Below are 13,870 nucleotides of genomic sequence, written 5' to 3'. Positions count from 1 at the left end.
TCAGTGTTGTTTAAAGTGAAGACAATTTGGAAGAAACTTGAAGTCGCTGCACATGATTTGCCTTAGCGGCCCGTATCTGGTTCCCGGGCCTTGAGTTTGACACCTGTGCTGTACAACATTGGACTTATAGAGCAGGGGTACTCAACTGGTGGGTCAGGACCCAAAAGTGGGTCGTGGATTGGTTATTAAAAAAATTACAGAGGCTCCTTAATGTGCGACAGTAGTGACATACATTGCTGTGAGGTTACGAATGGCGGCAATGAACTGTTTTGTATTGTCACAAGTCTTGCTCAATTATTGCCATACTTAGTTTTTCATTAGATTGTATTTTATAGATGGCCTAGAAGTGTTTTTCATTCATATACTCTAATTATGACTTTTCTAATAAGTTACTATAGGGTACTGAAAGACTACAGAACATTCTGACTTAAACCAGTACAAATTTGTCAGCACAAATCCTAAACTGAGGACCCTCTGAAGTGTGAAACACGTAAGTATCGGATTGGATACTTACGCTGGATATTAAAAAAAAATAATAGCAGTCTTTTGACAGGCATGTGTCAGAAACAACCATTCATACTCACACCTAAGGTCTTTAATGAACCTAGAGTGCATGTTTTTGGAACACGGAAGGAAACGGGAGTATCTGAAGAGAGTACAAGCAAGCTCCACAAAGGCTAGAGCCTGATTCAAACAGCCAACCTCAAGCGGATGTGCGAAATGCTCATCACCGTGCAGCCAATTGTGATTCAGGTTTTTTTTATTTTTGAACATGCAATTGTTGTGTTCATCGTCAGTTTCTCAATAAGGTGTTGTGACGGGCTTACACGTTGAACTTGTAAGCGTAAAATACAATACACTGAACATGTGCTCAAGTCTCAACTGCTTGAAAACATGGTGACAACAGTTGAGAACCGCTGCGTAAACGCAATTTAAATCTGTAATTTAAAAAAATATTGTGGCTATGACAGTGGTATTGTCCCTCTGCACATTGTACAGACAGAATCCATCAGAGCGTGTGTAGTGTAAACATTTGATTTAAAAGAAGGCAACCAATGAGATTCTCCAATGAATGTCGTCACCAAACTTTGGTCACGTGATCGAATATCCACATAGAATCTGAAATAACAGAACGATTTTAATTACATTCTCCGTTTACTTGAGTTCAATTGTAAATGCACGTTTCATATACTCCTTGTAAACTTGCGTGCGTACAGTTTGAATTTGTTTTGCTTGACGGTTCGATTTTCTTAGTTTACTTCGTGGTTAGGGACGGCAGCCATCTTAGTTGTCCTTAACGGCTGTGGTCTCGCATCAGGAAGTGTCCGAATCGGTTCGATGCGTTTACTTCTCGGGGGTCAAGTCTGTCAGTCCAACTAAATTCAAACAGCGCTTTGAGGTAAAGTACTTGTCAATCATTGTTATTTTGAAAATGACCCATTGTTTATAGGTGTTCGCTTTTACGGCAATCATTTGCAAATATGTTTGTAGCCGCCATCCATGGGGGCAAACTTAGTCAAATGCACGAAAAGTGTACGATCCTCTTTGAGCGGCATTCTGTGTTGTTAGCGCCAACTAGCCGAGCTTAGAATGCTAGCTTAGCATTACGTTGGTTTGCTACTTTGCTATTACTGCATTTTTGCGCCTATTTACTTATATGACCACTAACTAAGGGTATATGTACACATTTTCTTTGCAGTGCCCCAGAAGGAGACGAATATGCATTTAATGTGCAGATAATCGCGATTAAACGTGCTTGCTAGATGGGGCTAACGAGTCGGGCACGCTAGCGGCCTAGGAAGGCTGAAACGCGAATGGACGTGAACTGAAAGATAAGCGGCAGAAATAAAACAACCCAATAAACTTACGTTGTTAATACGTTGTAGATGCGTGGACACGTTTATGAGTGCAGCATGTGTCGTTAATTATTTGCACCTTGAATATTCGGTACATCGCGAATGTTTTATTTAAACGTAAACGTACGGAACGAGGGTTTGATTTGTACTTGTATCGTAAGCCTAATAACAATTTGAATGTTTACAGAAAACAAGAAAAAATGTACAAATTCAACTAATATCATGAAGAGTCAACAATTGCAGATGGTCGTGTTCTGGATCATGGCGAATCTACAGACAATAATAATAAAACCAATTTGTAGCAATTTAATGTTAATATTGTGAGAGTTGGTTAAAAAGATCTCGGCAACCAACGATTTAACTTTCAATATTTTGTGCAGGATTTCACCGTGGCTTCCTAATATTCCACGATGGACTCTGACATTTTAAACATTGAAGATATTGTGATGGGACGGGGACTGCCAAATACAACCCCACAAGCCCCCCCTGAAAAACCGGTGGAGCCATTCAAACGGCCCATCACTTTGAATGGACCTCTTGCACCCACTGCTCAACCCTGTGAGTAAAATATGTCATTACTACACATTGTATTGAATCAGTAAAAGCTGAAATTAAAAGATGTCAATATTCTCCCTTCTTTTCAAAGGAAGATAAATATAAAAAATATTTGTTCTTAATATTTGTGCTGTTAAGTCTTTCTGGTGCCGTGTGTTTTGTTTTCAACATTTTGGCTGTCAAAATGACAATGTTGCTGACGAGGGGAGCACAATCAATCAGATGGGATCGGTGCCGATTTCCTTAATTTGGGGAGATCTGTGATTGGCTGATCTCTTAAAATAAAACCGACCCTTTCCACCGATCTCATCTCTTTCCGCAAAGGTCAGCCACTGCCCTCTTCTGCAGTGAGATGACTAATATATAATAGGCTTGTCAAAAATATCGATACTTCGGTACTTACTAGATACTGAACATTTTGAACGGATACAATATTAGCTTGCTGTGGTATCGATGTTACCGATACCAAACCACCGACTTCGATACCAACAGCGCTTTGCCAACGTGTGCTCCTAATGGTCTGCTGCTCCCGCACACACACCGAAGCCTGCCCCGTGCGCCCGCCCCTCCCTCCCTGCTCTGCCGAGTGCAGACTGCTCGTCAACTCCCTAGTTAGCCGCGCGCATGAGCTACAAACAAAGTATGACCGATTTATTAAAAAAAAAAAAAGAAATAAAGTGTGCTCCTGCAGCCAAAGCTGTGTCGCAATAGCATGGAAGCTCGCCCCCACTCGAGCTGCCGTGGTCCTTTCGGTCAGCCCCTCCGCTCACTTCGTACCGGCTGGCAAGCACGAGCCGCGGCGTCGACTTCTCTGAGCGTGCGCCCGGCCCTTCCCACGGATCTCCCCAGCAGCCGCCGCGGTAGCAGCGGTTGCCCATCGCGGGGTCGCTGATCCTGCTCGGGCCGGCCCCGGCCGAGCCATAGAATGACGCGTTGCGGCTCATGACCCAAGTCAGAATCGGCTAAGTACGTCTAATGGCAACATTGAACCAACAAGTTCAAAACTCAAATGCACATATCCAGCTAATGTTTAGTTTATAGCATACGCAGCTGCAGCATATACAGAAACACTGTACATACATATGCATCATATGTTTACATAGACTGCTTGGATTAGATAGACTTCCTTGCTTGCCCATAAAATGCAGTGTTATGTTTGTCATTTATATTTTCTTTCTAAAGCAAGACAAGGTTAGCCAAGTGTTCAGTAGCATGTTTTCAGTAACAGCTGCATTATTGTATTGCCTTGAACTTCTCAAAAATAAAGCTCTAGTGAAAAATAATACGAGATAATGCAAAAAATGTTTTACAATAAATCCGTGTGGTATCGAAATGGTATCGAGTATCGATACTGAACTGGGTATCCGTATCGAAGTTGAAATTCTAGTATCGTGACAAGCCTAATATATAATAGGCTTTTCATTTTTAAGAGTGACTTCCAACTGATAAAACCCCTCAATTGCAGTGAAAGAAGACATTCAACTATAACTAGCATAGTGGCTCAAATAACCGTTTTAATGATGTCAGTGCTTTTAGAGCAGGAGATGGCCCAAATTTTATATGCAGGAAAAACTCTTAAGCACTGCCCTTTAGCCTCAGGTGACAAGCACATCTGTTGGCAGCTAGCTATCATATCTAAACAGATCTGATTCAAATGCACGATAAACATGGCGATTATCTGGGGTTCTCACCTGTTGCCTTTCTTTCGGCCCTTCAGACCAGCATGAGAATCTGCAGTGTTTCCAGTGCTTCATCACCTTCTGCAATGCCAAAGCTAAGGAAAGACACATGAAGAAAAGCCACCGGGAAGAGTACAAGCAACAACTTCAACAGGTGTGCTTTCTCTATAATCTTCTGCAAGTCTGGCTTAGTCAATGTTGGATTTTCTGTACCTGTTTTAAGTAATGTGTTGTAACACGAGTTTTCAGTCATAACGCCTTGTCTATTTTGGATACCCAGTTTCCTCATAAAGTGGTCAGTTATTTACTCAAACGCAGAGTAGCAGGCTCCTATTAGTAGTAAGATGTTTACTTTGATTTTTGCAACCCTGTAACGGGATTTATTGAACCACAAAAGCATAGCAGGATTGTCAAGAAAGAAGCTTGCCTCTTAAGAGAGGAAATGAGTGAGAATATCGGAGGGAGTGTGGATAATTTTAGTTTGTTGGCAATGATCAATCGCCCCATTAATTGACTGACACTTTGCTTTCCAACCACAGGTACATATGAAATTATAAATATAAAATATTACTGTAAGGCACAATAAGCAGTATACTGTATTTGAAGGTCTCCCTTAATATCACTAATATCCGGAAAAAAATGTTGTGTTTGTGAAAGCTCGCACATTTTTCTGCTACTGATGCGAATGACAATTTGAATTTTGAATCACAGTAAAATGAGATGCTCACGGATGGGCATGAATGAAAATGACTTGCCAAACCCCCACCCTGCGCAACACTTCAGTTAGTTTGGCTGCTTTGCTTGATGTTGAGAGCCTTAGAGTGATACCTTTTATTTGTTCTGATGTATTTTTGTAATCAATAAGAAAATAATTATAATAATTAATTTCTGTATAAATAATGACAGTTGAGTTAGTTTGAGGAAATGCCGTGGCTTTTATGTGTATCACAGGGATCCTGACATACTGGGTTTCAAAGTTTCTCAGGATTCGCTATGAAATACAGTGGTACCATGACCTAGTTTTGAGCCGTTGCGTGAGTGAGCAAGCTACAGAAAGCCACCCGCTCGAGTGAAGCGGGAAAAAAAAATCAATTTATTGAGTTTATTTGTCAGAAACAATTTATATAATTTTTTAACTGCAGGTGAAGGGTTTTAATTCACCTGACATGTACATGTAAAACCTTTCATATATCTAACTTAGACACTAGTGCTTCGAAGAAAGTATGAGCCTTGTTATACAATTTCTTTTTTCATTTTTTTTTTTTTTGCGTTTTCTATACTTCAAATGGCCCTACGCAGTTTGCAGTTACATATCTGGTAACAGAGAGAATTCTAGTTTCGTCAAGTGGTGCCAATTTGGTTGCTATCTTTCGCAACTTTTTGGATCACGCTGACAATTTTTCCTGAAAGCGACTCGGGAAAATATTGTGATATGTTGTTATCCTTTTAGTAAACGAATCCTAATCTTCTGTGTCATTCATCCACAGGGCAACACGCTGTTTACGTGCTACGTGTGCGACCGCACGTTTTTATCATCGGAGGAGCTGACACTGCACCAGCCGACGCACAGCAAGGATGACAAGCCCTTCAAATGTGCCCACTGCAAGGAGAGCTTCAGAACATTCACTGAAGTGAGCCCAATATTAGATGTTTTTCTTACAGTATTGTAGTTAGGCAAGCACAGTGTACCTCGTCTACCTTACAGTTCTGAGGTTTTGGGTTCAAATCTTGGTTCTGGCCTTGTGAAGTGTACATGTGCTACCTGTGCTTGACTGGGGTTCATCAGAGTAGTCTTGCATCCTCCGTTCAAAGAACATTAAAACATGACTGAAATTGGTGTAAAAAAAAAAAAAAATTGTAAGTGTTTGCCCAAAGTCAGCTGTAATCACCCCGTTTCACCTTTGACCCAAAATGAGGACAAGTGGTGTAGAAAATACAAGGATGGATACGATACTTTTTCATTAACGTAATTCATCGCCTCCTTTTCACAGCTCACGACACACAGAAGGCATGTGTGTCCAGAGAAGCAGCTGCCGTGTAAAGATTGCAACGAAACCTTCAGGAGTGCGGCGATGCTGCGCACACATCGTCTGGCCCATCATCCTCGCCCCGATGTTGAGACAGCCGAGCATCTGGACGAGCCCGCAAAAAGTAATCGTTGCAAGAAGTGCGGCCAGGGCTTTAACAGCGAATCGGAGCTGAACGAACACGAGCAGAAGTATCCCGAAGGCCAGCAGTGCAACGGCAGCGCCGCGCCGGCCAAGAAGCGCGGACGGCAAGTCAAGATCGAGGAGGTGGCAAGCACTGAGAAAAGGGGAAAGCGAAAGAAGAAAGATGAGGCGGAGGTTTGTGAGGAAGGGGAGGCGGCAAATGCAGGCGCCACTCCTGAGACGCCAACGGCCCCTGCAGAGGAGAAAGCAAAAGTAGGCGGAGCAAAACGAGGGCGCCCTCCTAAAGCAGCAGTAGCTGTAAAATGTGAAGCAGAGGAAAAAGAAGTCACGGCAGCTGATGGCAATGAAGCGGCAAAGGAGACCAAAGTTAAAGTGGAGGCTGTGGCGCCCAAAGTTAAAGTGGAAGCTGTGGCGCCCAGGCAGCACGCGTGTCCTGAATGTGACCTCGCCTTTCCCAGCTCACTTCAGCTGCGCACTCACAAGAAGGAGAAGCACACGGTCCGGAAAGCCCACCCATGTGCCGAGTGCGACGAGAGCTTTGCCCGACCCGAGCAGCTGGAGGCGCACATGGCACGCGCGCATGTCGTCGGCCGCTTTGCCTGCCCCACCTGTGGCAAGAGCTTTGGCCGCGAGCGCACGCTGAAAGCTCACCAGAAGACCCACCCCGAGGAGCAGCCAGAGTCCCCCAAAAGATAATCGTGACTGGCAGGTAGAGGAAGCGACAAGAAGTCTCCTCCTCTTGTTTTAGGATTTTAATTCGTAAGATGTTTTGACAAATGTCATTGTAGGAAGTTTGGATTTCAAGCTGTATCTTACATGGGACATCTCATTGACTAGATAAATGTTTCCTTACTGTTAACTAAACAATAGTTGATTTGTAAAAACATAGACCGTTTTGATTCACTTAAAAAAAAAAAAAAAAAGCTTTTTTTTTTTTTTTTTTAAATGTGTGGTGTGAATTTTATTTTTTTTCTCGTTAACAAATAAGATTTGAAGTGCATACTTTGTAAGCTATTAGATGCCATGTTTTAAATGTTTGTCAAAATAATGTACAGCCTCTGTCTGGTTCATATGTATTTTTTTACACTTAATGTTTTGATCATGGCTCTATCTAAATTAACATGCCTACATTTTTTTTAAACAGATTCTGCAACTTTTTGTTTGCTGAGTGCTCTAGGTTCAATGTGGACAATTGATCCACTATAATCATGATTTCTAATGACTTGTCCTTTCCTTTTTCACTGAGATGAATTACTGTCATAGACATTTCGTGAATGAAACTTACGGCTCTATCATGCATTCAGAGTCCCACAGTAAATAATGTATATTAAGTGTCTTCTCTCTGGATTGTTTCTTTCCCACTGCTGTGTTTGGACAGTGCAAATACAAAATAAAACAGGCTATATAGCCCATGCAGGCTTTTGAACAAGTCATTTGTATTCTTTGTGTTCAAGTCATCACAATGCTCTCATGTTACATATGCATTTGTGATTAGTCATGTTGTGGCACGAGATCATCGACAGGGTTTGGAACTGGATGGTATTGGTCATAGTTCTATTCCCACTGGGAATTTGAAAATAATGGCAACCAGTTATTGTAGAGATGCGTGTCTGCTTCCAGCGCATGGTATATACAACCCTCGCTATCTTCTTTAAAAAGGTGCTACACAAACATTAAGTCGAAAATTAAACCAAAAACAGGCACAATCAGCAAAAATAAACTGTATTAACCGGCAAAAAACACTCATTCTTAAAATAACAACCTTAAATAGAACAAACGTGAAATTACGATGAAGGCAGCTAGTGCTTAACACGTATACCTTCTTGTGTGTAGTTCCATCTACATTGTAAAACTTTTACAGCGCTTTAGAGTCATTTAAGAAAATTAAGACTAGTCGAAATTGCCAGGTGTGAGTGTCAATGGTTATTTGTGTAAACGTGCTCTGTGATCGACAAGACCAGAGTGTAGGCCTCGCCCAGGCAACTGGGATAGTATTTTTTTTTTTGCAACCCACGACACGCAGCTTTGAAAATTAATTAATGGGTGGGGATTATGTCTCATTGTGGACCAATTACGCCGTTAAAACGACTTCGTCGACAAACCGTTTAGAACACAGTAGAGGCCTTTAAGTTATGTAATACCATTCCGGAACTATAGGTGCGCTCTCGTATCCACGGCTACTTCCTGCCTTTGTGGTGCCTTACTTGTTTTCATTGCTGCCCAACTCGGCCAAGAGAGTTGAGCGTTCACCGTATTTGCGTCGTTAAAATTAATCCTTTTTTTTTTTTCATATCTCTGGGGGACTTCTTCCTATTTCTTCTGCCATTTACACAAGTAAACAGACCATGTCGCCTGTTCGGCTCGTACGCCGAGAGCAGACGAGAGCGGCGAGTCCTTCTGCCAGGTGAGCGGCGTGCTCCATTCAGGTGGACTCCTGCTGGAATTCCAGAATTCCAAGGATGATTTCAACAAAGCAAATGTGGGGAAAAGGCCACGCTAGGAGGATTTAATCCCGTCTATTTGTTTGACAGGTGCCGCTAAAGACTTTCTTAAAACAAGTATGTAGGAAGAGCGTGCTGGTACTATCTGTGGCTCTTGAGTGTTGGACGTTTAGGGCAGGCCTGGTGATTGGCCGATGTGACATCATCAAATATTAAGGAACAAAGGAGCATTTCGGGTGAAACAGACATTTATGGGATAAGGGACATTTAAGCCTGAACGTTGCCTTGGGTCAGAGACTCCGTTTGGGCCGTGAATTGTAGCAGATAGCAGTAAGTGAAGTCAAGTGCATCAGCAACTGTGTCATACGAAATCGCATTACAGTGATTTTGACGAAATTAAACCAACTACCTGCTTTTGTGTTCCATTACCCGGCTGGTACAATGTCTGTACAATACACGATTGATATCCAACTGACAGAGTTGGGCTTTCCTGACGTCCTTCAGTGTCAAGAAAGCCTCTCTACGTCATGTGACGACTCACAGTCGCCTTGCCCCTCTCCTGCTTTGGCGACCCCTGACTCACCCAGAGGAAGCCAGCTGTTAAAAGGGCAGCCATCCAAGCAGTTCAAAGCCCAACAGGCCCACGCCTCACCTGGGCTCCAGGAAGGAACTGGTCTCCGGGCATCACCAAGTCAACAGTTACAATCGTCACAGAGTGGACAGGAGGCTGGTGATGTGGCGACCCCCCTGAAAGTTGATGTGAACAAACGGCCGGAGCCTCTACAGCAACCGGAGGAGAGCGACACCGATGACAGTGATGTTTCAGTGGTCTGCCAGGAAGATGAAGATGATCAGGATGAGGATGAAGAAGGGCTCGACAATGGTAGGGGGTGCATTTCACTGTATTTAGCCTGGTTTGTTCATGGAAGTTACAAAGAGTCTTTGCTGCATGTGCATGTACACCTAAAAAAAAAAATCATCTGGTAGTCATTTTTTAAGGAAATGTGCGATACGTTTGAAATTGTATTTGCTGTTTGGAATCATATTTTGTGGTACATTTACAGTTTAAACTATTAGTAGGCAATTTTAAATATTTGATGAGGTGGCATCAATTAAGATTTTTCACAAGTCGCAGCAGGGCTCTGTTCCTATTCCCTGCGAATAGCAGGGGTTTGCTGTATAATAAAATTCAAATAAACCAAAATTACTCACTTTTTGAAGATGGTTAACGGATGTGTAATGCAGAGGAACAGGGAAGGTGTTCTGTGGTTCTTAGCAGTACAGTCACCTAGCGACATTTTATAGCTGCAGAAGGTCCTAGTTTACAATGGACTGCACTTTTTGCACTAACGGCAAAATCGTCATTTTTTATTATCTTGAACAAAAGGCAAGAATGTGACAATCTCACACCTGAACCAACTTTCTCTTCTCTACAGAGTCAGGAAATTCTGGCAACTACGTCTGCAGTGTGTGTGGGCTGCGGCTCCCCTCAGACTTCAAGTTGCAGGACCACATGAACCTGCACACGGGAGCGCGCCCGTACTGCTGCGCCGAATGCGGCAAGCGCTTTTCGCAGATCCACAACTACCGCGTGCACCTGCGCACGCACGGCCCGAGCAAGGCGGACCGGCCGCACTGTCGCATCTGCCTCATGTCGTTTGCCTCGCACAAATCTCTGGAGCACCACCTGTCCATTACTCACTTTGAGAGCCAGTTCTACGAGTGCGACCTGTGCAAGCGCGTGTTCCCCAGCCTGAAGGCCTGTGAACATCACGTTGCGTTGCACAAATCCATGCCAGAAGTTATCTGCGAAAAATGCGGCCGCCATTTCACCCAGGCGAAATCCCTTAAGCGCCACCAGAAGAAGGCCTGCTACCGCATCTATAAATGTACCGACTGCTCCGAGACCTTCAGCAACAAGGACTCGCTTCTCAAACACAGCTTCTCCCACCTCGGCCTGTTGCCTTACACGTGCATAAGGTGCCGCTGTCACTTCCGGCTGGCCAAGCTCTACCGCCTGCACAAGTGCGAACCCTGGCGCATCCACTGCGTGGCGTGTCTGAGAGAGTTTTCAAGTCAGGGGGACTTCCTGCGACACAAGAAGGACACCGGCTGCTGGGGCAGCTGTGACGCCAAAGGAGACGAGATCCGATGTCTGGAGTGTGGCCTCAGCTTTAGCACCACCGCGGAGCTGAAGAAACACGCCGGAGCTCACCAAAGGATCCTCAAATGCGCCGAGTGTGGGAAGGGATTCCGCTCGGCCTTGTTGCTCATGTCCCACATGGGCGGCCATGCTGGCAACTCTCCTTGCCTCTGTCAGAGCTGTGGACTGGGCTTTCCCCATCAGCAGAACTACGAGAGCCACCTGAAGACATGTGGACAAACAACACCCCAGCCTGCCAAACCTGCGGTAAGTGTGGACAAGGGATGGACACTTGATGGCATTTTCTACATCAATCGATTGTCAGCAGTACCTCTGCTGGTTGCATGTGATTTTTTTTTTCCCACACATAATTAATCTACAATTAATTCTGCAAAATTAATTGATAATTATGCAACGACCTTGAACACTTTTGATTTAATAGTTTGAATTAAAGTTTATCTTCTTGGTTGTATTACGTTTTTTTTTTTTTTTCAGATTTTATCAAGCTCAAATCCACCCATCCTGGTACTTCTCATCATGGTGTTCCTCAGACTTCTGTGCTAGGGCCCCTTCCATTCAATTTTACTTACATTCCCTTGTCCATATTTTCTGGAAATTCAACAAACTACTATTGCTACACAGATGACACCCAGCACCACCAAATTAAATTTATTCTACTTAATGCACAATTCCATCAAACTCAACTTACAAATTTCAAGTTCTTCTCATTGACAAGAGATCTACCGTAACTTGAGTCGGATTGGTTTGACTTGTTTACGGATTCATAGCATCTGATTTTCAAGATAGAATTTCTCTCAGACTTTGATGGTAAACATAGTACTTTCCATAAATTTCAAAATGTCTTCTTTTGACAGGAAGTGCTCATTTGAAAAAAAAAAAAAGTTTCATGTTTCATATACCCTCTTCAGCTATTTTTGTTTTTGTCCCAATTTAGACTCCTACAGAGAAACCCTCTTCATCGAAAAAGAAGCTCGAGACAATTCCCTCCAAAAATGATACCCTGAATCCAGCACAAGGACTCCCTGAGCCCACTAATTTGCAAAACAACACTGCTGCACCTGTCACCAAATCTGCAGTTCTGCAGCTCGCGACAGGGGACGATCCTACCTCAGATGGCTGCTGGAAGCTCACCCTTGACCAAATGCCACCACCTGGTGCTAATCTCGTCCTGTTTGTTCCCACGAACGTGGAGGGCCTGACACTTCCGCCTGAGATTGCACAGGTAGTCCCTGAAGTCCAAAATTTAGCAGCGCTCAACAGGTTTCCTACTGATCAACACCTCGGCATGTGGCCAACTATCCAAGATGCAGAGTGTGAGCCAATGGATTTATCCAAGAAAGCATCCAATCCAACACCTCCTCCTGTGGTTAAGCGTGAGTCGGCGGAATATGAGGTGTCAGGAGAAGCGACGAGACAAGAATTGAACAACTACAGTGTTATGGATCTTTCGACAACATCCCCCGTAATAAAAACTGAGCCTGCTAATTCAACATAGAGGCCTTCGGGAGAAATTAAAATGGAGGTGGACTTTTTATAATCACCCAAGAGAGGCAATAATACAATATAATGTCTAAACTCAACAGACTCATATTATTATTATTATTATTATTATTATTACTATTAGTATTTTGTGTCCTCAGCAATACTAGTATCATTTAGGTCATTTGTTCTTTTAATAAAAACATTCCTATCTTTGGCACACTAGGATCTTTTTTTATTTAAACGAAAAAAAATCTTGGTGTGTTAAATGGTACCGTTACAATTCATGCTCAATTTGTGCAAGATTTTTTCTCTTACATTTTTTTACACGAGAAAAATTGAAATACATATGTAAACTGGGTTTCCTATTCTGCAATACTTGAAATAATGTTTGTTTATGTGCAGTGCAGCAACGTCACGTTTAAGTACGTTTGTTTCTTCATGCAAAGTCTGCAAGTAGATGATCATAACATAGCGCTTTTACTGATTGTTGAAAAAATGCATGCATATTGTCATGTTTTATTTAGTTTGCAATACATGTATATTATGGCAGTTAATACAAACTTAAAATGCCTGTTCTGTGTGAATGATGAGAAAGTTGTCGCTGAAGTGTCTGCAGTTAGATGTTAGAAGAACAAAGAATAACCACTGTATCTTTCTTATGAGGTTAAGAGTGAAGCACAGACATAAAGGTTGCTAATGATCACAATATCATTTGTCAGTTTTATGTAGCCTCTACTCAGGAATAGTGCTTGGGACTTGCATTTAATTGCATGTGGTATTTTTTATGCAACATTTGTTCTTGGAGGTTTAATGTCGTTCAATGCATACTGATTTCATAACGTAGCATAAATAAAGACTTGTGGGAGAGATGTTTTTGTTGTAAATAACATTTGACCTATTATCTGTCTGCAAAGAGCAGAACAAATTACAAGGTCATCTAGAACAAATACGTGTTTTGTACACATGTAAATATGTATGATTATATAAATTTTTGTATCTATTACAGGGTTAATTTCGTGTCATAAAATGCTTAAATGCTTTGACACAGAACATATCTATATTGACTAGCCAGGTTATGACCAGTACCAAAGAAATAATGCTCAGTTTTGACTAGAGCGGTTTTTAATGTTTATTTTTTAAATGTATTTTGCAGTGGTATACAAGTGTGCTGCATCATAATATGAGCTGTGCCCAGTACAGTATTTTGGTTACGTCAATTAGTTTAAATAATACATTTATACGGAGCCTCTAAGATGACATGAATTAAAAAAATAAACCCTTTTTTTTTTTTTTTTTTTTACTTCCATGTTACCTTAGGGGCTCCTTACATTTACCCAATGGATTATTCGTAATACCTGAAAATATATTGAATTATTCAAAATACATTTTAATAGTATTTAATAACGTGCGTGTTGGGTACGATCCCAATACCCACACTTGCACCCTTGTGCCCCTCATTTGCGCATATCGTGCAACGTGCAGGAGTCGCAAATAGTCCAAATAATGGAGCCAAAGCGCCCAT

The 13,870-nt window shown here is 42.3% G+C and overlaps 2 protein-coding genes across 3 annotated transcripts; both read left to right on the top strand.

Annotated features, from left to right (window-relative positions):
- The first annotated feature begins 1,096 nt into the window (after positions 1-1,096).
- On the top strand, positions 1,097-7,690 carry znf576.2 (zinc finger protein 576, tandem duplicate 2). Its single transcript, XM_086039341.1, has 5 exons — positions 1,097-1,399; positions 2,237-2,414; positions 4,129-4,244; positions 5,578-5,721; positions 6,082-7,690. The coding sequence occupies exons 2-5, from the start codon at positions 2,267-2,269 to the stop codon at positions 6,955-6,957; spliced, it is 1,284 nt and encodes a 427-aa protein (XP_085895467.1). The 5' UTR covers positions 1,097-1,399; positions 2,237-2,266; the 3' UTR covers positions 6,958-7,690.
- A 702-nt stretch (positions 7,691-8,392) lies between these two features.
- Positions 8,393-13,217, top strand: LOC147143790 (uncharacterized). Of its 2 annotated transcripts, XM_086039166.1 has the most exons (5): positions 8,393-8,665; positions 8,793-9,585; positions 10,139-11,112; positions 11,341-11,370; positions 11,801-13,217. In XM_086039166.1, exons 2-5 carry the CDS (start codon positions 9,144-9,146, stop codon positions 12,359-12,361), a joined length of 2,007 nt encoding a protein of 668 aa, XP_085895292.1. In that variant the 5' UTR covers positions 8,393-8,665; positions 8,793-9,143; the 3' UTR covers positions 12,362-13,217. The 2 variants fall into 2 exon arrangements, with proteins under 2 accessions (XP_085895292.1, XP_085895293.1); XM_086039167.1 differs by lacking the exon at positions 11,341-11,370 and having other exon boundaries at positions 8,394-9,585.
- Positions 13,218-13,870: the final 653 nt, after the last annotated feature.

Source organism: Filicampus tigris, chromosome 8, assembly GCF_054856515.1.
Source record: "Filicampus tigris isolate MCC_2025a chromosome 8, RoL_Ftig_1.0, whole genome shotgun sequence".
NCBI classification, from domain to species: Eukaryota; Metazoa; Chordata; class Actinopteri; order Syngnathiformes; family Syngnathidae; genus Filicampus; species Filicampus tigris.
This window is presented reverse-complemented; position numbering and strand designations above follow the sequence as displayed.